General features: G+C 39.6%; 4 protein-coding genes and 1 long non-coding RNA gene across 7 annotated transcripts in view; 3 read left to right on the top strand and 2 right to left on the bottom strand.

Annotated features, from left to right (window-relative positions):
• The first annotated feature begins 624 nt into the window (after window positions 1-624).
• On the top strand, window positions 625-5,388 carry LOC110946200 (clusterin-like protein 1). 2 transcript variants are annotated; one of them, XM_051940391.1, is made up of 9 exons: window positions 625-722; window positions 1,821-1,954; window positions 2,039-2,187; window positions 2,567-2,737; window positions 2,821-3,262; window positions 3,341-3,469; window positions 4,065-4,279; window positions 4,613-4,793; window positions 5,153-5,388. In XM_051940391.1, exons 2-9 carry the CDS (start codon window positions 1,864-1,866, stop codon window positions 5,161-5,163), a joined length of 1,389 nt encoding a protein of 462 aa, XP_051796351.1. In that variant the 5' UTR covers window positions 625-722; window positions 1,821-1,863; the 3' UTR covers window positions 5,164-5,388. The 2 variants fall into 2 exon arrangements, with proteins under 2 accessions (XP_051796351.1, XP_051796350.1); XM_051940390.1 differs by having other exon boundaries at window positions 4,613-5,388.
• A 1,027-nt stretch (window positions 5,389-6,415) lies between these two features.
• Window positions 6,416-26,178, top strand: part of LOC127531282 (uncharacterized) — a 42,816-nt gene continuing 23,053 nt past the window's right edge. Inside the window, exons 1-2 of the long non-coding RNA XR_007938245.1 lie at window positions 6,416-7,050; window positions 7,354-7,473. This is a non-coding gene — a long non-coding RNA (uncharacterized LOC127531282). The remainder of the gene's footprint in view (window positions 7,051-7,353; window positions 7,474-26,178) is intronic.
• Window positions 8,721-12,259, top strand: tyms (thymidylate synthetase). Its single transcript, XM_022196240.2, has 7 exons — window positions 8,721-9,126; window positions 10,137-10,210; window positions 10,292-10,466; window positions 11,244-11,345; window positions 11,457-11,632; window positions 11,723-11,794; window positions 11,880-12,259. The coding sequence occupies exons 1-7, from the start codon at window positions 8,907-8,909 to the stop codon at window positions 12,015-12,017; spliced, it is 957 nt and encodes a 318-aa protein (XP_022051932.2). The 5' UTR covers window positions 8,721-8,906; the 3' UTR covers window positions 12,018-12,259.
• enosf1 (enolase superfamily member 1) lies at window positions 12,230-20,995 on the bottom strand. Of its 2 annotated transcripts, XM_022196239.2 has the most exons (15): window positions 20,829-20,995; window positions 20,616-20,718; window positions 18,860-18,975; window positions 17,403-17,489; window positions 17,289-17,315; window positions 17,130-17,202; window positions 16,999-17,037; window positions 16,752-16,834; window positions 16,556-16,678; window positions 16,351-16,485; window positions 15,404-15,445; window positions 15,189-15,318; window positions 13,474-13,573; window positions 13,313-13,394; window positions 12,230-13,196 (listed from the first exon to the last, which is right to left on the bottom strand). In XM_022196239.2, exons 1-15 carry the CDS (start codon window positions 20,907-20,909, stop codon window positions 13,104-13,106), a joined length of 1,314 nt encoding a protein of 437 aa, XP_022051931.1. In that variant the 5' UTR covers window positions 20,910-20,995; the 3' UTR covers window positions 12,230-13,103. The 2 variants fall into 2 exon arrangements, with proteins under 2 accessions (XP_022051931.1, XP_051796144.1); XM_051940184.1 differs by lacking the exons at window positions 16,752-16,834; window positions 16,999-17,037; window positions 17,130-17,202.
• Window positions 21,089-26,178, bottom strand: part of LOC110952615 (tyrosine-protein kinase yes) — a 28,902-nt gene continuing 23,812 nt past the window's right edge. The window contains exons 11-12 of the mRNA XM_022196238.2: window positions 24,655-24,786; window positions 21,089-22,629 (exon numbers count right to left, since the gene is read on the bottom strand). Coding sequence (XP_022051930.1) covers window positions 22,421-22,629; window positions 24,655-24,786 — 341 coding nt within the window. The 3' untranslated portion in view covers window positions 21,089-22,420. The remainder of the gene's footprint in view (window positions 22,630-24,654; window positions 24,787-26,178) is intronic.

The following is a 26,178-nucleotide window of genomic DNA, read 5'->3' as shown; positions in this document are numbered from 1 at the left end:
CACCGGAAAGTTAACAAAAGATGTTGTTCCATCATTCTTCTTTACTTGCGATATCACAGAAAATGTGGCATAGACAGAAGTATATTCATCCTTTTTCTGTGTGATGGACTACACAGATCTGTTTGCTGCTAAATTTTCACATCATAGAGAATGAAATAGAAACCTAATAGCTGCCTAGAATGCAAGAAAAATGAAAAACAAATGCAAAAACACAGTCCAAGTATCAAAAAACGTGCATGCTTTAAAGCTGAGACTCGTAAACAACCAGATTCTTTGCCAGCGTGCACATGTGCATGCACAGGCCTCCCGCTCCTGTTGTGCCCTGCAGTGCAGAGCTTAGCCCATGATTGAGACCATGCCAGTGAGTGCCAGGTCCTTGCAGGAGGTCCAGGCTTATTGTCAGTCCGATGGAGATTAGAGCATAAAGTTTTACCTGGGGAGGGTTCTGGAGTCTGTTAGAGACAATTAAGTGGGTGAGACAGACCTGCAAACTATTGTTCTGCTGGCCATGCATTGACGCCTGTATGGAGCTGGTCTGCAGGTATGCTGTCTGCACGAGGCTTAATAAGCAATAATGCAGACACACTAATAGGATCTGTGCTGCTGAGTAGAGCCATAAAAATAGAACAATCCTCGAGGAAGCAGAGTCTGTCAGTCTCATCCCTCCAACAGCACAAGCTGCTGCTTTTGTTCTGGAGTCGGATGTTCTCGTAGCTCTCAAGGTAAATGGCGTTCCTTTGGTTTCTGCTTTGCATAGAGTCACACAGGTGCACAGCTCTCGGTGTGTATCAGCAGACTTTGATGAGGCGATTATCATAGAGAGCATTAAGTACAGTTGTAGTCATCTAGGAAGTTTAATTTTAGAAATATGTGCCACCTGAAAGACAAGATGTTCGATACAGTGAGTGGCATGCAAGGAAAATAATTAATATGGACAGGGATTTAACTTATTAAATTAAACTGGGCAGCACTCTGAACAGCTGTATATTCAGACTCTGATATGTGCTATTATTCTACAGCCATGGCCATAAGTTTGGACACAGCATGACTTACTATGTCTGTTTTGATGTCTATTACAGAACATAACTAATATTTTTTGACAGCACCAGTTTAACTAGTCAACAAATCAACAAGGGATATAATATTATCAATAAATTCCAACAATTGGAACAACTTTGTTCCCAAAACATAATATTAGAAGAAAATAACAAAAAAATGCAGTACTTTCACAACCGAATTTGGTAAGAATAACAAAATGACACCAAACTCTTTTGATGTTTTTTTTAAAATATGAAACTTAATATAGTTCTCAGGAGTTGTGTACTGTATTGTAAGTGACAATTTTGTGGTATTTTCTAAGATTCACAAGCGTCATGGTACTTGTGTCCAAACTTATGGCCATGGCTGTATATTCTTCTCTGTTTTCCTTTTGGTTGTTTGTCACATGTGCAGAAAAGTATAAAATAAAAAAAGTATAAAATATAGTGCACTGTGTAGCAGCAAGAGCTAAAACAGTGAATAAAACCTATTTTATTTTAAAATTTAAGCAATTTTGTTAATTAAAAATGCAGCTGTGCTCTATTATACAAAGTTATTATATATATTTGTGTTTCAACTGCTGCATTCTGTTGGAACCCCTTTTGTTAGTCTTGTTTATTGGCTTCACCATGATGTGATTATGCACGCTAATGAGTTAACTTTTGGGTAATTAGCTGCTCTTAATGTTGTAAAGATTTTAACTGGCCTCTGAATCAAATAGCATGACAAACGGTGCCACCTTGTGGTAAATTACTGCTTCTTTCTGTTGCACTTCTTCGCAGAAGAAATAAGATATTCTGCACTTTATCCAGAGCTGAAGACAGGATGAAGAGGCTTCTAGTTGAAATTCTCTGCATCGCTGTAGTTGGGCTCTGTGCTGCTGATTCTCCCCCGCTGAGGGAGGAAACGCTGAAAAGTAAGAACTTCACTGACAGACAGAGAAACATATCGGGAGTGGTTGTTGGAGAACTTAATCAGAGTGTGCTTTATCTGTGTGTAGAGCTGTCTGCAGCTGGAGAGCAGTATGTTGATGAGGAGATAAAGCAAACTTTACTGGGAGTGAAGCAGATGAAGGAAATGATGGAGAAGAAAGAAGAGAAGCACAGACACCTGATGGACGCCCTGAGACACAGCAGTGACAAGAAGAAGGTCAGCTATGGTCTGTTTCAGGTTGTACAAATGAAGTAGATTCACGGACTGTAGTTTCTAAACATTTTCATGCCAGTCTAGGTGGATTATTCTGAAACCCACCACATATTTTCTGCCTCATAAAAGCAAAGCCACACGGAGAAAACCTCAAAGCAGGCGGTGAATAATGAACGTGGGAGTTCGGCTGGTTAAGCGAGATGTGGGTGTAGTTTTACTGCAGTCAGGATAAATGAACTGTCTGCAGATTAATATATTTTCTTAGTCATTTCAGAACAAAAAGCAGGGCTGAGTGCCAGAGCCTCAACCCTCATCTCATCCACTCTGGCTTATTAAGAGGCAACATATCAGTGACAGAATTCTCTGTTCTGGGTTCCTTCAGGGGGTGATGCAGCTGGCCAAGGAAACAAAGCAGAAACTCGACGAAGCTGAGCAGAAATGTCGAGATTTAACCAAATCCTCCTTTGGGAAATGTCGACCTTGTGTGGAAGAGTCCTGTAAGGCCTTCTACACGTCTACATGTCGCCGTGGCTTTGCTTCGTTTTCATTTAAGGTCTGACTTCAGCTTGTTGTGAAAAAAAGTCTCAGGAAGTCTGAGAGTGACTAACATATCTCTATGAATCTCACTTTGTTTAGGTGGAGGAGTTCTTTAGGAAAATGGCCACCCAGTTGGAAGCTTCAGAGCATGTTTACAATCAAAACCAGGAGAATCCAGACAGGACCTCCTCAGCTGAGATCACAGAGGATAAATCAAATCTGGATCTGCTGCAGGCCGAAACATCGTTCAGCCAGCTGCTGTCAAACATCAGCCTCCTGTACGACCACAGCGTCACCGTGATCCAGAAGATGCAGCAGGTGTTCGGCCGTTCCTTTCAAGCCTCCTTCACCTCAGAGCTCCAGCCCGGCCTGCTGTCAGCCGTGCAGGGGGAACCCAGCGCCGGCTTCCTCAGGACCGTGGGTTTGGATCACATCTTTGACTCCGTGTTTGACTTTGGAAAGAACGTGGCGGAGAAATTCAGCTCCTCGATAGCTGATGTGTTTGAGGAGATACATGAAGCTGAGGAGTATCTGCAGCAAGGTATCAGATGCGTTGTCTGTTGTGTGTTTGTTGGCTTTATGTGTTGGTGGGTGACATTATTCATGTCTTAATCTACAGATACAGGTTCGCTTTCTGCTTGGGGAGAATCTCCAGGTGGATATCTGTGCAGACAACTAAGGAGACAAGCATCAGAGTGCTGGCAGCTCCAAAACCTGTGTGAAACATGCAAGGACTATCTGCTGAAAGGTAATTCAGCAGCACAAAACTGTGTCACTTTTGGCTCCATGTTTGTCTATCTGCTTGCCTCACTTTGGTATACAAAAGCCTTTTTTCAATTCGGTGCTTAAATGCATGAATTAGAAGCTTTTTACCCACAGGGACATTCAACAACTTTCATAAATTGCAGTGTCCTTCCCCAGTTTGAATTATTTTCAACTATCTTTCACCTGAAATTGCAGAAAACATTCTCCTATAGTATTTCAAGAGCACAAATTTGACTATTTTTTCTGATTAACAGTTCAGAAACCAGAGCTGGTCGATTTAGAATGGTTTAAGACCCCTAAAAGTAGCAAACTGTCATATTTGATAGTGAATGCTTTCTCTTTTTTGAGTCACTTGAGCTGTTAATTCATCATCACAAATATTACTGATTAGTTTTCTACTGTCAATAAATTAATAAACTGATTAATCTTTTAAGCACTTTTTAGATTAAAAAGAAAATGTGTTGCTTTAGAATAACTACACTAATGCAATGATTCCATTCTGAGTAGTTGCCTTTTACTCCAGAGTGGTGGATCAAACATTTCTGCTGATGTCCGTTTATTTTCTTCTCCACTTTCAGAGTGTCCCAGTGTGCAGCCGTTGCACTCTGAGATGGAGGAGATGAACATGTTGCTGAACGCCTCCCGTCAGCAGTACGACGACAGACTGCAGCTGGTCCAGAGACACACAGCCGACACTCAGAAGTGGCTCAGCAGCATGGAGGACAAGTTCGGCTGGATCAGCCAGCTGTCCAGCAGCACAGTGGAGCCAAAAAGCATCTTCAGCGTGATCTCGGTATGTTTGTAGTGCTTCAGTTTATCTGGGATTCAGTCACTAAGCACAAAGGGCATTTTAATATTTCTGTTTGCCTGATAAATCAGCACAGATCAGTGTTAAGCCTGCATCAGAATGTCTTTGCCAAAGTGCATTCAAAATAATCCTGTTATTTGAATCGTATTATAAATATATATATGTATGTATAAGGTTAAAAGCCAAATTCTGTCATGTTTATTGACTTTGCAAAGTATACCATTAAATGCATAAAATTATTCTGACTTGCAAGAATCCCTGCAGTTATTTGTAACCTCAGTTTTTAGTATCTGTGTTACATCTTGTCTAATTTTTCAGGTGAATCCACAGCAGCGGATGAGGAATAACAAACCTAAAGCAGAGAGCACTGTGGTCGTCTCCATACTGGACTCGACCCCAATAACCGTACTGGTCCCAGCAGATCTGGAGGTGGATGATCCAGCTTTCATCCAGTTTGTCGCTCAGGAGGCTCTGACCCTCCATAAACGGCAGATTAAAGGTAACGATCCCACCAGTGAGACGCTTTAGTGCATCGTTCAACTCCCAGCTTCACCTCACAGAGCTCCAAATTGAACTGGAGCAGATGAAGTGTTAGAACTTAAAACCGCTTTACACCCAGATGATTGCACTTTATTTAAAGACACAATGTTGAATTTGGACGGTTTGTTACGCTCTAAGATTATGAACTGACTGAGAAACTGTGATGGCAGTTGACTCAACACCTAAATGGATCTATTCGAAAATAATTTGTGACCAAGATCATATTCATTCTTGCTAACTTGCTTGTTAATCTAGTCAATCTTCTCTACACCTTTATCACTTTAAACTGAAACTGTTCTATGATTCTTTTCAACACAGGAATGGAATAATATAATCTTCTGATCATCCTCACTGTACCTCCAGATGCTGAATAAAGAGTCTGGTTCATTCCAGTCTTCTTGAACAACTAAGCTTTACCTTTTTAAAACTTGAAAATGACCACGTAGACCTCTAAACCTTCACATGCACAGCTTATGTTCTTCTTGTTTTGCATATATCGATTATTATAGTTTTGAAATGTATCTGCAATAAAACTATGTACATCGCTCAAGTCATTCTGTGTGCTTTTTTATGTTGTTATTTTTGCCACAAGTCATCGTAAGATAATTAAATTTTGAATTTAGTATTTGAATGTGGAACGTACATTTACTTTATGGATTCTGGAACACTCTGCATTTATTGTGTAAAAATATACTCTTTGAATGCAGCAATGTATTTTCGGAAGGAGGCTAAGCCAATCTAAAATAAATATTTCTCACGTTCAATGGATATGATTCTGTTGTGAAAATGTTAGTGTCAGAGTGGATTTCATCAATCATCTGACACTGAAATTCAGAGACAATAATTCTAATTTGAATACAATTCAAGCTGATTTCTTCATGTATTTATTCTGTATATATTTTACATTATTATTAGTAGTAGTAGTATTAGTGGTTGTACTATCGTTGTCATTATTATTGTTATGATTAGTAGAAGTAGGATCAAGGATATTTATTGCATTTCTACAACAAAATTTTGTTGGCAGTTTAAAAGAAACAGCACAGTGCAACTAACAAGAACAAACAGCTTTATAAAAATAAGCATTAAAAAATAAAAACAAGCATTAAAGTGTAATAAGTGTGAGTGTGGTAATAGTAGTAGTAGAGGTAATAGTTGTATTAGCAGTGGTAGAAGTAGTAGAAGTAATAGTTATCTAATTAGTAGTAGTAGTAGTACTAGTAGAGGTAGTAGTAGTAAAAGGCCAGAAAAATAAGGTGAAGTATTTAAAAATGTTAGCCATCTCTAAAAAACAAAAAAAACAAAACAGAAAACAAAAAACAAAGCATGTGATTCTTGTTAAAATATATTGTAAAGTTGGGCACCCAGATAGATCTCCAGATAACTAACTTTATATATATTTAAGTTGGTTATCTGGAGATCTATCTGTGTGACAATTTACATTATGAACACGTTGTTCTATTTTTTTGTTTATTGTTCATGTTACTTTATTTTGTAGGAATTGTGGGAGTTTTTGCATGAAGTTTTCCCAACTCTCGCGAGGCGGAGAGGCGGAAGAAGTCTCCTATTGGCTAAAAGTAAAAGGGCGTGTCTTTAAGCGGTAAACAAAGTAGCACGGGGGAAAGTTTAGGGAAGTACCAGGTAGTGGGATATTTCTGTTGTTGACTCTGCTGTTGGGAACTTCTGTGTTTACGTCCACAAAATGACCGCCACTTCAGAAACACACTTCATGGAGTCGCAGAGGGGGGACGGCCGTAAGGAGGGAGAGAAATCGACGGCAACGGCGGAGAAGTTCGGTATCTTCTGTGATGAACGCGGATATCTGGATCTGATCGAATACATAATCCAATACGGCCGCAGGAATGGAGACACAGGGCGCCAACTCTCACGCTTTGGCCGTGAGACACACGCAACTCAATCCATTCACACGCCACACTCCCAATATCACACGGGCAAAAAAAAAATCCACTTTGCTGTTATGGGAATATGTAACCTTTGGGGAAATCCAATCCGCGTTTTCCCTCCAGAGAACGCCAAGTTTGTGAAAATCCGGTCCGTATTTTCCGTCCTACACTCCCCAGTCATTGTGCAGCTGTAGGTGGCTGTCAGGCTGGATGTCTCTGAGGGACGGACCTGTGTCTGGAAGCGCTGCCCGGGAGCTTTAAATGATCGCGAAGGATTGATTCCAGATCATCATACCGACATTAACCTATTTTCAGGTGCGTATTAAGGCTTTAGAACAAATATATCGCTCAGTTGCTGTATCAGTGGGCTTGTAGTCTCAAACGGAGCGGGAGAACTGTCAGGTTGCTAGATTGTCACGTACCTAAACGTGTTGGTGTCTGCTTAGAATGTTTTTACAATGTGCGTCAAAGGCTGGACTGAGAGCTGGAGGATGCTCTGCTTTGTTGAGAGGTTAGCGTTGAATATTTAAAGGGTGAATATATTGGCCTGTTACATGACAGCAGGGATTGTCAACATTTTTGAAGTTTCACCACTTGCTCCCATATCATGAACCCCAGGAACATGACAAGCTGTGGGAGGAGTTTATCGACTACCAAGTCATGCAGGTGTCTCTTCAAATCCAAGAAGACCTTGACTTGGAGCACTTCTGGGCAGAACTGGTCAGCAGGAAGCACAAGGTAACGTGCTTATACACCAAAAACACAATGGAAATAAGCTGACAGGACAATGCCAGTTTGAAAGGCTTGCCAAAATTGCCAAACTCGTCCTGGTGCTGGCCCACTCCAATGCTAACGCCGAACGAGTGTTTTCACTGGTTGGACTGAACAAGACTGAGACCAGGAGCAGTCTGGCTCTGGAGGGAACACTCTCCTCTATCATGACTATTAAAATGGCTGGTTTGGAGCCGTGCCTTAAATGGGAACCCAAAGCAGAGATCATCAAGGCTTCAAAAAAAGGCCACCAGAGAGGACAACATGGCTCATAAGAATTAATTTTTCCCTGTTCCTGTTTACAGTTGTGCCATTTATTCTGAGTTTACAGTCTTTATTAATTATTTTTGGGCCTAGTTAATAAGTTATTCACCCTGCTCCTGTAAGGTTCAGTCAGACCTGATTTTAGTCCATGTCACCCTGCTGCTGTGGGACAGAGTTTAGTGTCTAATTGTAATTCTGTTCAGTGAATGGATAATTTAAGTTATGAAGATATGTTTTGTTTTTGCTTTAGCACTTTTTGATCTGATGTGGTCAGCTTAAAGCTGTTCAGTGCGTGCATTACAATCCTCCAGGACAAATGTTACAAATTGGTTGCTGGAGTTATTTCAATTATGCATATATTTATGTAACAGGCTGAAATGTGCACATCCAGCCACAGAACTTTCATCCATATTTTACATGAAGAACCATTTTCAATACTGCCTGCCCTTGCTCTGTTTTTTTTTTCTGCTTTTTTTGAAGCTCAATGTTTTTTTTTTAAAATTATCCCTTAATGTTATCTCTATAATCAGATTTTAACAGGCAAAATATTCTTAAAAATACACCAGAATGCAGGAAATAGGATCAATAATTTCACAATTTTCTAGGAGAGGGCCCCCAGACCCTCCGTCAGCATCCTGCACAAACTAAATGTCACTCTAAGGTCTGGTCAGAAGTTGGCAGCCCTGCAAATGGTTGAGGGAGCGACCCATAAGCGCTGCGGCCTCAGTTAGATTTCAGCTCACAAACCTTTACTGCATGCCTTCTGCCTGCTTTCCAGTCTTTCTCTCAACTGTCCCTCTCAAATAAATCCAACAAAAGGCCAAAAAACTAACTAACTTTCGATATATATATATATATATATATATATATATACATAATTAGATATTAGACGCCCCGTATTTGACATTTGGGTGTTGATAATGTATATTGTTCTAAATTTTTATTTATTGTTAGTTACCTTATTTTGTTGGAGTATTTGTATGACGTTTTCTCAACTCTCGCGAGACGGAGATGCGGAAGAAGCTTCGTATTGGCGCTAAAAGAAAAAGAGCGCGTTTAAGCGACAAACACGGTAACACGGGAAAAGTTAGGAAAAATATACCTCTGCTGTTGGGAATATATTTACGTCCACAAAAATGCCAGCCACTTCAGACGTACACATCGAGGGTCCGCAGAGGGAGGACGGCTTTAAAGAAGGAGGGAAACCGGCGGAGGAGAGATTTGGTATCTTCTGTGATGAACGTGGATATCTGGATCAAATAAAATACATTTTGCAGTACGGCCGCAAGAAAGGCGATAGAACCGGAACAGGAGTGATCTCCACATTTGGGTCTCAGACCAGATACAATCTGCGAGGTACAGATCACCACTTCTGTTGGACTGTATAGTGAAAGTAGTAATCTGATTATTATCTTGGAGCATGTGTAGATTCAGTGAAACCAGCTGCAAACTATTAGCAGTAATTAGTCGAATTAAAAGCATGCATAGTGATGGCCTTTTTTTCTTGTCATGTTATTATAACCTCACATTATAACACAAATACGGAAGCAAAAGGGACTTATAATCGTAGTACTTTATGTTGGGTTATAATGAACAGCAAATTGCAGTACCAAATGCCTGAATATTTTTGTGGTCATGTTGATACTGTGACACTGTTTGTCCGCCAGTGAGGAAATGTGACAAATTTATTTAGTTTGTTTTTAAGCTGTGTGATTTTCCCATATGTATCTAGAGCTATTCTGATTATTTTAGTGAATACTTTGGCCAAACCGTTATTAAATTCTCTTATTTTTAGCCCTTTCTATGTCTGTGCATATATTTCATCAGAGCAGAGGTTATAATCTTTGCAAAAGTTTTAAAAAGTCTCTTGCACACTGTCTAACTTGCAGAAAGGCACTGATTCATGATATTTTAGTTTTATTTTCATCTTGCAAATGCATGTAAATACATACCTTTTAAAAATGAAGATGTTGTGAAGTTGTGAATGAATGTGTTTTTGCAAGTTCGACAGTGTACAGAAGAGTTTTTAAAACGTTTGCAGTCCAAATAAGACACTTAGAAAACACAGACTGACATTTTATGGGCCAAGCAGTTCATGGATTCATTGAGAAAATTATCTACAGATGAACTGACAATGAAAAGAAAATGTTAGTTGCTGCAATGCATGTATGCTGATCAAATTTTTTTAACAACCAAATTTAAAGGATGCCTATAAAAACTGTCTAAGTAGTGTTTTTGAAAATAATATTGACAGCTGATAATTGGAAAATCTATGTCAGCTCTGTTACATTATGCTGCAGTAACATCTTGTGCAGAAGCAGCTGCTGTGTTTTTGCCTGTTGTGATCTGTTTGTGTTTGTTTACAGACCAGTTTCCCTTATTGACAACCAAGAGAGTGTTCTGGAAAGGAATCCTTGAAGAGCTGCTGTGGTTCATCAAGGTGAGGCTGACAATAAAAAAACATCTAAAATGATCATGTGCAGCTTTGACAGGCTCATGAATTAAGCTTCTTCTGTCACAGGGATCAACTAATGCCAAGGAGCTGTCAGAGAAAGGGGTGAAGATCTGGGATGCCAACGGGTCCCGGAACTTCCTGGACAATCTGGGCTTCACAGAGCGAGAGGAGGGCGACCTGGGACCGGTGTATGGCTTCCAGTGGAGACACTTTGGTGCAGAGTACAAAGACATGCATGCAGGTACAGCTTCAGCCAGGGAAAGACACTGATAATTGGATGTTGATCTTTTTTTCAGGCCCTTTTAGAAAGCGTACACCACGTTAATATTTACAAATGGAAATGTCAAATAGTTACTTTTTGTCAGCACGACTCGGTTGCACCGACTGTAGCCGCAAACAAAAGATATCTCCTTACTTAACTCTTGACAAGTACATCATTTTTAACTCCCTGCATGTCTAGATTTCTGAAGTTCATGAAAAAGTCCACGTTTTTAAACGTCACCCCCTGAATCCTAGGTATGGATTTGGTTGTTTGACTATTTGGAAACTGACATTATCTCATGCAGACATGTACAGCTGATGAAGAACATTTTCAATGCAAGCCTTTGAGAAATTGCTAGAAAGTTTGTAGGTTTTAACTGGACTTCCATTTGTCTATGACCACTTTTCTACCAAGGCAGTTAGAGGGTGAGTTTGGAGCTGGTGTCCTCATTTCAAACCAGTTATTTGTGCTTTAATACCCAAGGACAGGTTCAAGTTCTGCACATTTTCAAGGAAAACGCAGCTGAAACAGGTTCTTCTCGGCTTGAGGTCAGCAAATTTCCAGAGTACAGAAGGAGGCTGGAGCTCAGTGCTTAACTGACAGCAGTTTTTAGTGCAAATGGATATAATATATGGATTGTGCATTAAGCAGTGTGCTGCCTTTTGTACTGTATTACACCTGATTTTCTCATCTTTGGCAGTTCTACACATCTATGTAATTACTGTGTCTTGTATTTTAATTTGTCGTTTCCAACAGACTACACAGGACAAGGTGTTGACCAGCTGCAGAAAATCATTGACACCATCAAGAAGAATCCAGAAGACCGAAGGATCATCATGTGCGCTTGGAACCCCAAAGGTAATTCAGAAAGCAAAGCAAGCATTAAACCAAACTGGTGCTTGTTTTAAATCTGATTTAGTGCTGGATTGTGAGTAACATGTGGATTTGTGTTGTTTTGTGCTGTTGCAGACCTGCCCCTCATGGCTCTGCCTCCCTGCCACGCCCTCTGTCAGTTCTACGTCTGTGATGGTGAGCTGTCCTGTCAGCTGTACCAGCGCTCAGGTGATATGGGTCTGGGAGTTCCTTTCAACATCGCCAGCTACGCACTTCTGACCTACATGATCGCACACATTACAGGACTCAAGGTAAAGACACTGCACTGGAAATAAACATGGAATTTGTCCTGTTTGTCTTCTGTCACTTCATCTGATTTTTATTTTTTTTTGTCTCTTCAGCCTGGTGACTTTGTTCACACTATGGGAGACACACACATCTACGTAAACCATATTGAGCCTCTCAAAGTGCAGGTGGGTTAATTAGAGACACTTCTTTTTTAAATCAGTTTGTTCTGTTTGATTTTAAACATACTGAAGCTCTCTTGTCTAAATGCAGCTTCAGAGGGAGATCCGACCTTTCCCCAAACTGAAGATAGTGAGACAAGTGGAGAGCATTGATGATTTCCGTGCCGAGGACTTTGAGATCTGCGACTACAACCCACATCCTACGATTAAGATGCAGATGGCTGTGTGAAACCATCCTCATCCCACAGTGTGTTCTCCACGGGAGAAACGTTGCAGCCTGCTTCACTTATATATGTTTTAAAAGTTCAGTTTAACAAAATCAACAAAAGGGTTAAAATAATTTTAACTTTTCTATATTTGTAGGGAATAACCAGGTGCAATGATTTCTTTCTATTTCTATTTTGAATCTGTCTGTATTTGTATTGACAAATGTTCGAATACTGTAAATAAAGAGATTAACTTTAATGTTAACTTGAGTTGAACAGAAATGTTCCCAACACACATCAGGAAACTCGTAGCAATCAAATGTTCACTAAAATCTGACATGGAAAGTGGAGGATAATTTGTGTTTATGTGCATTTAAGTAACCAGGTTACTCAAAATGCACGTGCATTCTTGTGAACATACGTTCATGGAAGAGATACTCTCCAGGAGAAACCTAGACAGGAGGAACCAGAGTTCTTCTCTACATGGAAAAGTAGAACTATTAACTGATTATTTGAATTATCACAGAACTTATCCCAGTCCAATTACAGGGTGACCCAAAAGTTTGGAAACAAAGTTTAACTGCAGTGTCTATTTGAGTTGGGGGTGCATGAATTCACTCTTATTTTACCCATTTGTGTTATAGCATAATAAAATAACTTAAAAGCATAGTAGTTGCCGAGTGCAATAACTCGGAAGAAAATTAATAGAACCATAAGGTCCAGGTATGCTGGAGCATAACTTCAAAATGCAGGCCATCAGTGTCAGATTTCAAAACTCTTGATGGTAAAGTATCTGACAGTTTTAATTTTTTTAAACATCCAAAAGTACTATGAGGCAACATTTACTGGCCAGTTTGAGGAACCTTCCTCAGCATGAATGAAGGTACATTCCAGAAGATACCAGTGTAACCAGGTGGTGGAAACGTTCACAACTTTGTATAAGAAACAAACATGAACATGTCGAAATATGTTTGTTTTACACTAATCTGTTACTCTTCTGAATATATCTGTGGTGCTAATTTATTGAAATAACATTATATTATTTGGATTATAGACTTTTCATTTGTTTCCAAACTTTTGGGTCAGCAGTAAAATGTTGAAAACATTCCTTATTTGTTCTGGTGCAGTTTCCATACATCTCCTTCAGGGAACTGGTGTCTCTTAACTGATGACTCAAACATCTCACAAGAGTAGCCTGGATCCTAAAAAACAAGAAGCACAGCACATACAGACACCATCTAAGGCAGTAATTCTCAACAATTGCAAAGGGTTTTAGAGCAATGCAGATTCATTTTGTGTTTTCTAGACGGCTTCTTACCTTGGGGGGCATGTAGTGGGCGTCCTGAATCACCACAGGACTAGCGAAGTGCTCGTGGAGGTGGTCGACATATTCACACATTCTGGGAGAAAAGGGAAGGTCAATGTGAAGCTATAATCAGTGAAGACCTCAAGCCGGTGACTAAAACAAGCTGCTCTAACCGGTTGCTGAGATCGGCAGACACACAGATGTAGTCGAACAGGATCAGATGCTGGACGAGCTCACACAGACCGACTCCTCCAGCATGAGGGCACACAGGCACTGAGGAAAAAGAAATATATTACAATTAAACATGTTTCTAATGTGGAGTCCTGAAAGTGAGAACACCAACAAAGATTATTAGAGGTGTCAAAATCTAACAAAATACATCAATAATAGTGAAGTAGTTAAAGGGGAATGTAAAACAGACTTAAAGCTTCTTAAAACTTCTCTACCAACAAAACCTTTGTTTTACTCTGTTATTTATTTCATTCATATGCTGCATCTTAAAATCTAAAAATTAACAGCGAAAAAACGGGTTATGAGGAGAATGAATAAACTTGTGTAAGCCGGCCAATTTGTGTAATAAATGAAAGAAAATGAAGACGTTGATGGATAAAAGTAATCCGTAAGCGTTACATAAATGATAACACCTGTGCATTGTTCACCCAGGGTTTTACACCATCACCAACCTCGCCCTCAGCGCTCGTTGATGACCTTGTTAACAGCTTTAGTTCCGATGTCATGACTATTATTGATTCTATCGCCCCAGTTAAGACCAAAGTTTTGTCTGGAAGGAAAAAGTCACCCTGGAGAAACGCCACACTGGTTAAAGCACAGACAACAGTATGCAGACAAGCAGAACGCAGGTGGCGACAAAACCAAACTCCAGGTGCATTACACTTTTAAAGAGAGTCTTCACAGATATAAACAGGAACTGAAGGCAGTCATATTTCTCAGAGATTATCAATAGAAACAGTAATAATGCCCGCACACTCTTTTCTGTAGGGGACAGACTGACAAACCCTGCTGCATCAATTCCTCCTGTACTGCTGTCTAACAAGTCATGCGATGACTTTGCAGCCTTTTTCACAAACAAAATATTACAGATAAGACAAGCAATGTGCAGTTCCAGCTCAGGAACTTGTGCCTTCCCTTCCTCTAGTTAATCTAGGACATTTTAGCCTCCAGGATTCTACAACCCCTGGCAAAAATTATGGAATCACCCGTCTTGGAGGATGTTCATTCAGTTGTTTGCTCGCTATACTCTACTGTATAGCAAGTAGGTAGTATTGTCTTATGTTATATTCTATTGCCTTTAATGTTTATGTATTTCTTTAGTCTTTTTAAAGAATTTATTCTATGTATTTTTTGCTGTCTTGCTGCTTTTAATGCTTATGTAGAGCACTTTGAATTACCTTGTGTTGAACTGTGCTACACAAATGAACTTGCCTTGCCTAAAAGTTTCTGGAAGTTTGTCTATTTTTTTTAATCAACATATAGGTAAAAAAAAAAATCCTGTTTAACCAACTAATAAGTCTGTTCAGTTGTAGCCATTTTAACATGAATAGGAGGAAAACATATAGAATATTAATCACAGTAATTAAGGCGGAACAGACTTTTTCTTTAATGTCATTAGTAACAACACTGTTCACCTTTTATTTCATGTCAAAATGGAGCTGTCCCAAAGGTTAGTTGGAGTTATAACGTATACTTTAGTACAGTGCTTTATATTTATTGTGACACTCGATTTTATTTATACATGTGGCTAGATCTTTAATTGATGCAGTCACTTTTATTTTTGACTGGTCTGACCAATTTTAGAGTGGGGAAAAATCATATTAATGCTTTGGGGCTGTATATGATGTATGACTCTTGTCATTTTTTGAACTTTTACCTTGGAACTTGTGGGCCATCAGCAGCACAGCCAGGTTCTCGTTGACGCTACCCAGCCGACAGCTGTCTATTTGGACAAACTGCAGCGCGGAAGCCTGCAGGAGCTGCTTAAACATGACCCTGTTGTGACACTGGAGAGGAAACTTGACTAAACCCAACAAAAAAATGCAACTTAATTAATCTAATGTGTGTGGAGGGACAAACTTGAGGTCTGACCTGCTCCCCTGTTGCCACTCCAATCCCCAGCGGAGCCAAAGCCTGAAACAAGAGAGTCGGACATCTTTAATTCAGTTGTGGACGAATTACAGAATCAGGCTAACAGACAACCAGCGCCCCCTGCAGGAGATCCTGTGTTTCATGTGACTTCATGTTTTTAGAACGCCTATCAAATGAGTAGAGACGCAAAGACATACAAACAACGTCAGAAGATAGAAAACAGCTTAAAAGAGAAGCATAACAGTCATAAAGGTTCAGAAAACAGCTTAAAATAGGCAGAAAATGGCATCCAAGAGGTACAAAATGATCACAAAGAGAATGAAAACGACCACACTGAGATGCAGAAACAGTTGCAAAAATGTTAAACATCCACGCGACACAAAACTATCATAAAGGGATGCAAGACACCAGAAACAAAACAACTTTAAAGAAGCAGGAGACAGGTTTTAATGAACTCAAATCAACCACAGAGAGGTCAGGAACTACCACAGAGATGCAAAACAAGACTGCTCATAAGAGGAGGAAATAAACACAGAGACAAAACTATCACAAAGAAATGCAATACACTCACAAAGATCTACAAAAAAGCTTCAGAGATGTAACACAATTACAAAATGGCACAATACGATCAAAAATAATGCAAAAGAATCTCAAACAAAAAGATCAACACACACAAAAGAGATCCAAAACAACCCCATAGATGGAATACAACCACAAAGAAAAGCAAAATAACCAAAATAATAAACAAAACACCTAAATAGAGATGCAAAAACAACTTTAAAGAGATGCAAAACCACCATAAATATACACAAAATGACCACTGAAAGAAGAAAACAACAGAAAATATAACTACAGTTGACATGGTATTTTATGTCTCTTTCAGTCTGAATGTTTCACAATTAAATCCAAACTGTTTCATCAACACACATGAAGTATACATCTCTGACCTTAGCAATAGTAGCGTGACCCAGGATGTCGTCTGGAGACGTCGGCTCCTCGATCCAAAGAGGTTTGACCTCAGCCAGCTTGGACACCCAGCTGATGGCCTCGTCGACATCCCATCTCTGGTTGGCATCAATCATCTGACACCAAAACACTTTAGACATATTGCCAAATGTAAATACAGCAACAGTGGGGCAAAAACAAACTGACCAGGGTGTTACTGGGTCCAATCATTTGCCGTATGAGGCGACATCTGCGTACGTCGTCCTCTCGATCGGCACCAACCTTCACCTTAAACTTGGTCCAGCCGCTTTTTAGTGCATCTGTGCAGAGCTTCAGAAAAAAGATCTGTCATTAAGAAATGTTTGTCTGTGTAGAGATGCTGTGTGTTTTATAGCATCGAGACCTGTTTGAGCTGCTGGTCTGGGTATCCGAGCCAAGCACAGGAGGTGGTGTACGCAGGATAGCCCTCCTTCAGCATCTGATCCTCTGACAGAAACACACAGGCGGTAAATACTCCGCTAGAAGTGTGTCTGAATGGAGAAAATGGGCCATTTCTGCTAAAAGCTCTCCAGCTAATTTCTAAGGAGGCAATTTAATTCTGCAAAGTCCCATTCAGCCATGTAATTAATGGCTCCTTAAAGTGTGCTCACCTCTCTGCTGCCTGCCCTCCTGTGCTTTCACCAGCATGTCTGAAAACGGAAGACAGTCTGCTGGTTTACTGTTCACAGAAAGAAGGGATTTCTTTTCTGGACGCATACCGCACGTCACAAAGCTGCCTCACCCAGAGCTTCATCCTCTGTGAGCACGTCGGTGATGTATCTGAAGTCGATGCACGACACAATCTGCTTTGGATCCTGGATTGACACACGCGAGACGACATATTGCCATCGAGATCGGACCCCGAGGCGCAAATCGACGGTCTAAATAATCTGTGACTCACCATGTCGACCAGCAGCTTCCACAGCGGCTACAGGAAAACGATGACAACAGCTTGTGAGTCATGAGGTGAGAGAAAATGTGCGTTTAGTCATAAAGCCTCAGCTGGAGGTCCCACCTTGCCCTCGGCCCTCGCCCACAGGTCCCACACGGCGTTCAGGACGGCAGCAGTAGCCAAGTGGATCACTCCTTTCTCCGGGCCCAACTGTGTCAGACAAGGACACAGATATAAAAAGCCACGCTTGTAAATTAAATAAATAAGGAAACTTTATAAATTCAACATTGGATTAAAAGCAAAACTGGATTCACTCTACTGTGTGTTTAACATAGTAAAGTCTATACTTGTCACCATTTCCTCATGTTACAGCTAAATGTTTTTGCCTTTAACCCTCATGTTGTCATGTGAGTCAGGTTTAAAGTTTGAAAATGTGGAGAAAAAAAATTTCACAGGGAAACTTCTGATGTCCGCATTTTCAACATTTTTGGGAAATTTTTGAATATTTTTTGGTGGAAAAAAAAAGAAATGTTAAAAATTCTTCTTAAGAACATTCACCAAAAAAATCAACCAAAATCCAGCGAATTTCGCTGGATTTTGGTTGATTTTTTTGGTGAATGTTCTTAAAGAAAATATTCAAAATTTTACTGATATATATGTAACCATTTCAGATATTTTTAGGATTTTTTGGGGAAGATTTTTACAATTTTTTTTGAAAATATTTACAAGAACTTTCTTGCAAAATGTGAGGGATTTAAAAAAAAAAAACTTAAGGGAAATTTTTCAGGAATTATTGGAATTTTCTTCCTGAAGGTTTTGCAAATTTTCAGAAATTTGCTGATTGCAAATGCACTTCTGGAAGAATGGTCAAAAATTCCCATAAACACACTCCTAAACCTTGTGGACAGCCTTCCCAGAAGAGTTGAAGCTGTTCTAGCTCCAAAGGGTGGACCGACGTCATATTGAACCCTATGGATTAGGAATGGGATGTCACTTACGTTTATATGCAAGTCAAGGCAGGTGAGCGAATACTTTTGGCAATATAGTGTATACTGTTGATTTTATGCAGTGAAAAGAAGTTAATGGAACCTCTGTAGCAAAAAAAGAGAAGGAAATATTTCTTCTCACAGTTAGGAGTGGGGTGGAAGGTTTAAGCTTGTGGGTTGTGTAGCAGCTGGTGACTAATTCAATGTAGCATGAAGTGAATATCAGCAAATTCTGGGTGCAAACGTCCAGCAGTCAGTAAAGTGCAAAGAGACTGGTTTCTACAGCAGATCTTAAACGCCCCATTAAAAAGTGTTTGCATGTCAGACAAGTCCTGACTGGCCGCAGCTATACTATATATTTTTGTTTTTCAAGTTGCTATTTAAAGAAAGGCTCTTTTTTTAAATGCAAACAAACATAAAATTTACACAATTTTGTTTACATCTGCATAATAGGTTGTAGTTTATACTTGAAATATTCTCTTAAGATTGGAAAAGCCCAGTAATGCGATGTAACAAAGATGAATAATGTTATTAGTCCCTGATTGAATGGTTCAGTTGTATCCTAACATGATGTTTATCAGTGCCTCTTCTTACCCATCTCATCTGGCCGTCGCTGGTCAGCAGGCGGTAAAACCCACGGAAGTTACTCACGATCTCCTGCAAAGATTTCCCAACAACCAATCCTTCCAGGGCCTTGACAGCACACACCACTGCAACGAAAACAGCCTTTAAGAGGATGAAAGCGGCCAGAGAGCCCTGCAGTGTCACCGAACCTCAGTGATGGTTTGTTTGGTAAGTCAAGCTAGAATGAAGGCGGTCTAAAACAACAATCCTGCATCAATCTTCTGTAAACGGTCTTAGTTGTGTTGATTCAGCTGCAGTTTGTGATGCTGTTGAACTTTAGTGCCTTGTACTGATTGATGTTTCTGTTATTTCATTTGTTTATATCAGAAGAGGCAAGCTAAATATGACAAAAACCTCTCTGTATATTGCAGTATAGCTCATGTTAAAGCTGATTATTTTTGTGTTTCAGTAGCCATTTCTACTTCATTTTCAATATGAAAAAAGGCAGTTGTTAGTCCTGACTTAAGACAGTTACAAGAAAAAAAAAGACATTTTCAGAAAGATATGATTAATTGCTGGGCTGTTTTTTTTTTCTTTGAGCAAGCAAGTTTATTTATATGGTACCTTGTCATAGATATGTTATTAAATGTGCTTAACAGGCAACAAACGCACATCTAAAAGACAAAGTACAAAATCGAGTAGGTTTAAGTTAAATTTTAATAAACTAAACTAATTTTAAAAGGACAGTTATGGCTTCAGTGCAATTTTTATCTGGATTTGTACAGTAACTGACACAATGCATTCAAGAATGGATGAGTGAAGAAAAAACAAAACGTTAACTAATAAAAGACAATAGAGTAAGATATGCACACACCTTTCCCAAAATAATTAGAACCAATTGAGAAAGATGAAAGATGAGAAAAATTAAAGCGCGTAAAAAAACAAAGTACACAATAAAGCAGAAAAGAAATAATTTAAATAAACTGAATTACAGTGCTGACAAGTTTAGTTTTTAAAGTAATGTCTTCTTAGACCAGACTTTATTAAATATAACTGAATAATTAAAAACAGTCGAAAAAACAGAACTGTCTTAAACTGACTTTTTTTTTTTTTAAAGGCCACTTTTGGAGTAAATCCTACAAGAGAAACCGGTTCCAGCAGCAGCAGACGGTACGATGACCGTGTAACCGCTATTATTACAAAATATAGTTATTTTAGTCTTGTGTTTGACTGCTTTAATTTTAGCTCGGTGTACCGAGTAAACGTCCAGTTGAGAAACGTAGTACTGCTATAGCGTGTTTGCTAACATTACCACAAGATGGCGACGTTGAGCTCAGGTCTAAACTCAAACAAATGTGACGTTCGAGTACAGTCAGAAATATGACAACATGTGCATAAGTTTGCTTTGGCTTATTACTTGCATAAAAGGTACAGCCTCCAGAACTAAAGTCATCACGTGATTCGCCGTACGTACAAAATAGCATCAAGCTTATTAGCATATATAGTTACTTGGCTGATCAGAACAACTAAGTTATACACACATTATACACCAATGTAGTCTTTTTAAAGCTATTAGGGGTACTTGTGTTACGTATTGCTTCTAATTAAATAAAAATAATTCTGTTTATCCGGCAACCTTCTAGTCAAATTCAACAACACACTAAATTCTGAGCATAATAGGTGCACGTGAACGCAGCAGTGAGTTGACGTTGTTGTCGTGGTTTATGGCTTGAAACTGGGTTATGAGTTGTTTTAGGATTTATTAGCCCTGCGGTGTAAATCTTACCGATCTCAGTGCCTTTTCCTAAAGTGAATGTGAGGCCGAAGCCTTTCAGTCCGCAGTCCGTGTCCAGAACCACGTAAGCGGCAGAATAATCTGGGTCCGTGTGCTGCAGTGTGGACAGAAACGGAAAGGGCCTCATAGTTTGACTTGGTTTCGAAACGCACATGTAAGCACAATGCATGAGCTGTCTTGCAGAAGCTGCAGAAACTTCCTTACCATCGCATCTGAGCCGTGCTGCTCCAAAGACGTCGGGAATCTCACATCTCTCACTGTCAAATTAATAATTTTGTGCAACATCTCAACTTTTAGATAAACTCCGTCTTGAAATTAATAACCTGTCTGCAGTAATTTCCTCTCAAATGACCTGTAGAAGCAGATCCCACCCACTTCACTCTGCCACCGGCTTAAATATTATCTAAAGACACTTAAAGAGACACAACAAAACATCTAATCACAAAAAAGAAGACTACATGATGTAAAATCATGTTTTTATTGTACAAATTCCTCAGGTTAAACCTCCTCCCATGACCTCTTCCCCCAAATAAATTTGCAGTCCTGTCAATTTTTATCAATATTCATATAAAATGAGGATTTCATAATATACAAAGCCCTTCTTTGCAAGCTCTGTCGTCAACTGGTGTTATTCTCATTATAATATTGTCCTGATGAGTCCGCACAGAAGCAAAATGCAAAGAGAAAAAATCACTGTAAAAACTGTCATGTCACCTCAATACAAATAGATTATGCAGTGTCACCTTGAATACATGTTAAGAGTCTGAGTTTTATTCAGCAGTCACATCTTACGAGGATAAAATGGTTGTTTCCAACTTATTTGGCAGCTTTGTTTGCTTCAAAAATAGCTGTGTAGTTTGTAAAATCCTCCTTTGTGCTCGACTGGCACGAACCTCGCATGTGTCCTGTCATCCCAGCTCGGCAAGAAGCCACAAGTCCATGAGTTTCGTCGCAATCAAACCAGTGACACGTTACACAGTGCACTTTTATGTAAGCATGACTCTGCAGTGATTACAGTGAGATTATAATAACCAGGGCAGCGAGGGGCACAAAGACATATGGCATTATCAAAAAAGTCTCACGTGGGTGATGATGGCCTGTAAGGAAAGTCTTCAAAAGAAGCTATACAACTATGTCCATGTGATATGAATAATTCATAACATAATATTAAAAAATGCATTGTCAGAAACGAGCACGTCACAGAGATTGCACTGTCGATGTAGCTGATGAAGTGTAAATAAAGTTGAGCTGTGTGGATTTGAAAGCATCACTTAACCATCAACCCCCTGAGAACTTCTCCCTATTCGGAAAATATATTATTTTTCTTCATAATTGATCATTTTTATGCACAGATACTACAATTTGGAGGCAAACAAGTGTGAGATTTCCACATTAAAAGACATAAAAGGCCAGCTATTCTCAATGTTTTTCTTTTGTGAGGCTATTTTACAGCTTAATTTACTGAAATGTAATACTGTGTTCATGAGTCAGAATCCCACATGTAGCGTATTTAAAAACATAGCTGTAATTAAGATTTGTGTCCATAACCGCAGTTGTTTTGCCAGTTTGTTTATAGTGATTAACTCTGCTTTTGAAATGAAGAATTCACACAGCTAAGACTTGTTTAGTACCATGAATGAAAACAAAAACTATGAGACTACAACATAAAGTAAATGGAGGCTGGATGCGGAACCAAAATAATTGTTAAAAGGGAGAGCAAGTAGTGGTTTGTGCGACTGGCGCAGTTTCCAGTCAACTTTTCCTCGACTCGTGCGTCTTTAGAGATGCACAGCTGGCTATAGGTTTTCTCCGGGTTGGTACTGTGGCTCTGTGGAGGTGAAATAGTCCTCGAGGAAGGACTGCAGGTACTCGAATGTGGGCCTCTCGTCCGGCTCCTTCTTCCAGCAGAGTTTCATCATCTCATGCAGGGATTCAGGGCAGCCTTGTGGACACGGCATGCGGTATCCTCGCTCCACCTGCTCCAGCACCTCCCGGTTCACCATACCTGAGGAGGACATGAAGCAGAGGGATGTTACAGCTTTCAATCAGGGCATTTACTTTTTTCCAAATAGAAGAGATAAGAGCATCATAGGGCCACATTTTATACAGAAAGGCCAGACTGGTTCACTAATGACTTGGAGAAAGAGGCTTAGTCTCCAGTTCTATTTTGGCTGTGAGTAAAGATTCTATTTTTATGATTTATCTCACAATAATTTTTTCTTTAAAATCAGTTAATTGTTTGGCATATAAAGTGTCAAAAAAAGAAAGCCAGAAATGTTTACCTGTTAAAAGACCCAAACAATTGAAGGAGTAGATTGTCACTTTGCTACATAGGTTTTTCCACTTTTTTTGCCTAGTTTGAGATGAGAAGATCGATACCACTCTCATATATCATATCTGAACATAAAGCAACAGCCAGCATCCTGCTAGTTCAGTTTATCAGCAAATGCTTGCCTGATACGTTACTTAAATGATTAAAGGAATAGATTGTCACTTTGGTACACAGGTTTTTCCTTTTTTTGCTGAGTTTCAGACAAGAACATCAATACCAATCTTTTATATGTTCATCAAGCTACAGCCATTAACCTATTAACTTAGCATAAAGACTGAGAATGAAGAAACAGCTAATCTGGCTCCATCTGACGGTGACAAAACCCTCCTTCATAAATGTGTTAAATACCAAAAACTGAAAAGGCAAGACTCCAGGAAGCTGCAGCACCAAAACAAAAAATGGTTGAGCAAATAACCCCACTGATGAAACCATAACTTGGTATTTTATCCCCTTTTTTATATAATTTAACTAGTGCCTAAAACATAATGTAGGAATAATACCTGCCCAGACGGACTTCAGCCGTGATTGTGGACAACACAGCTGTTGTTATACTACTTTCGAGTCTGCTGAAGGACTCCACTGCATACATTAACAGGTCAGCAACTAAATATTCTGTGCATAAACACTACTGCTACTGCTCTTTTGAAAGCAGCCGCAGTGTGGAGAGTCGGTTGGGACGCTCATTGATTTAGGTTGAATACAAAATTTGACACACATCCCTAGTGGATCCTTGTGTATTTCCCTGGAGGATGCAGAAAGTAAAACACTGGCTTTAGCTTCCACCCACAGACCGAAACAGCCCCCAATAACTGCCACTGTTCATTTGATCCACTTCAAATTCGACAGTGCCCTCCCTCGGGTCTCCAGTGGTACAGCTGCCAAGTTTGAGCTGGATTAGATGTACAGTTGCTGAGATATTCGAGGAACACACACACACACACACACACACACACACACACACACACACAGATTTTGTAATTTATTTGTGAGATAATATGCAATAATATGCCTCACAGGTGCTGGTAGAACAGAGCCAAGTTAGCCAGTTAGTCTTTATGCTAAGCTAAGCTAATGGGATGCTGTCATAATAACTGTGCAGACAGGAGTGGTATCTGATTTAACTAGCAAGAATGCAACTGAATGTATTTCCCAAAATGTCAATTTATGCCTTTTATCAACCAATCAGTCATCAAAATAATTCCTGTCACTGGACTAATCTATTAAGTCTGCACTCTTATAAAATCAAGCTTTGTGAAGGTAGTGCAGAGCAGTGCTGGCACGGCTCCCCAGGGCGGTATCAGTCTGGCAGATGGTTATAAACAAGAGTGGTGTTCAATCTCCCGATCGTCCCCCAGCAGATGGTCTCATCTAATCTCAAACGTGCATGTGTGTGTAAGGATATCGGTGTGTGTGTGTGTGTGTGTGTGTGTGTGTGTGTGTGTGTGTGTGTGTGTGTGTGTGTGTGTGTGTGTGTGTGTGGATGTCAGCGTCCCCCTGCAGAGGCATAAACAACCAGCGCAGACAATGTCAGACAGCTTCACTTCATCCTCCGACATTAACCGGCACGCCAGCCTGACGTGTCCTGACAGACTGGAGGCTGATGGCTCTGGCCGTGAATCACCGCCTTCTGCTGCAAGCTTCATTCACATCGGGGGTGTGTATCGGTGTGTGTGTCTTAGTGCTGACCCTGTCGCTTACCTGGGTATGGCACCCTGCCTTTGGTGACGAGCTCTGTGAGCAGGATGCCAAAGGACCAGACGTCTGACTTGATGGTGAAGCGGCCGTACAGTGCAGCCTCTGGGGCCGTCCATTTAATGGGGAATTTGGCTCCTGTTTGTGGAATAAAGGAGAGCAGAGGGGTGACATCCTTCCACTAGAGGGCAGATGGCTTCATTTCTGGCTTTAGTTGCATGAAATCACAATGCCCAGTGACCCACAATTACATCATTAAGGCGTCATATTTTGGTATTCAGGTCCATGCAGGCTTGTACCTCAGAGATAAGGCTTATAGCACTGAAATTTAGGGTTTAGGGGATGAGAATGGGTATAATTTAAGGATAAGATATGAAGGTCTTGTGTTCAGAGTGAAAAATTAGGCCAGTGGAGTGGCTTTCTGTGAGCCCAAGCATGACTTAAATGTTTCTTGGCAATGTTTCAGTGCCAAAATTTGAAAGTAATATCTCAGTAATGGTAAATACAGGCACATGGCATGAATATTCATAGGGTCAGTTTGCTAAAAATACTCAAGTTATGTCTGTCTCTAAGATATTTCTGCAACCAACTAAATGCCATACCGGTGAATATAATGCTGTTTGTGCTTCTTATAGCATTAGAAGCGATTACTCCCTGTCTTTCAGGAAACAATAGCCTGGCAAAAATGTGTTTTAAAACTACTCCCTACCAAAGAAATAGTCCCCGTTGAAGTCACTGCCATCTTACTCTCTAGAAGATTAACCAACAGAACAGACACTTCTGTAGAATTTCTGTTTCTTGTTCTACGATCAGCTTAAGTTTCAGTTAAACACGCAGTTGCTTGTAGAAACTGCCACAGTAATGTGTTCCAGTTACCTCAGAAATCAAACTAAGGTGGTGAACATATAGTCAACACAAAAGCAAATAAAAATAGAATTTAAAAAATGTAGAGTCCTAAATCCCTTCTACCAAATGAGCACAAATATACATACAAAAATAGTCAAGCTAAAAGTCAACATCCTCTTTGTGATTTACATCTCACTCTCCTAACTTGAAGACTTTGTAGCTTTTCACACTATCTCACCTGTGAATGTGAAACGGGAATTAGAATTCTCAATATGAACTCATTATTGTTATCATAAGAATATAAGAAAACGTTTTAAACAATATTGTAGACATTACTAAATAAAATGGAGAATCTTTTTTTCATACGTTTATACAGTGGTGATCTTGGCATTAGTTTGTTGACAAGATCCCAATTTGCCCAAATATATAAAACCAGTCTTTAATATGCATTTAGGAGGTAACATCACGAGGTTAGTTCAAAAGACTTCCATAAGTTAATGTCAAAAAACTACAACCTAAAATAATTCTATTATGTTTTAATTGTTAGTGAGATTTAAACAATGTTTTGTATTTGACTGCACTTTATCATTGTAACACTTTGATCCATATTTGCTCTTTATCATAAAATAACTAAACACTATACAGCATATATATTCAGAGTTGCTAAAGGTTCTTCCAGTTGCT

The sequence above is a fragment of the Acanthochromis polyacanthus genome, chromosome 20 (genome assembly GCF_021347895.1).
Source record: "Acanthochromis polyacanthus isolate Apoly-LR-REF ecotype Palm Island chromosome 20, KAUST_Apoly_ChrSc, whole genome shotgun sequence".
NCBI lineage: Eukaryota > Metazoa > Chordata > Actinopteri > Pomacentridae > Acanthochromis > Acanthochromis polyacanthus.
Note: the sequence above shows the minus strand (reverse complement) of the source record. Positions and strands in the feature narration are given on the sequence as shown.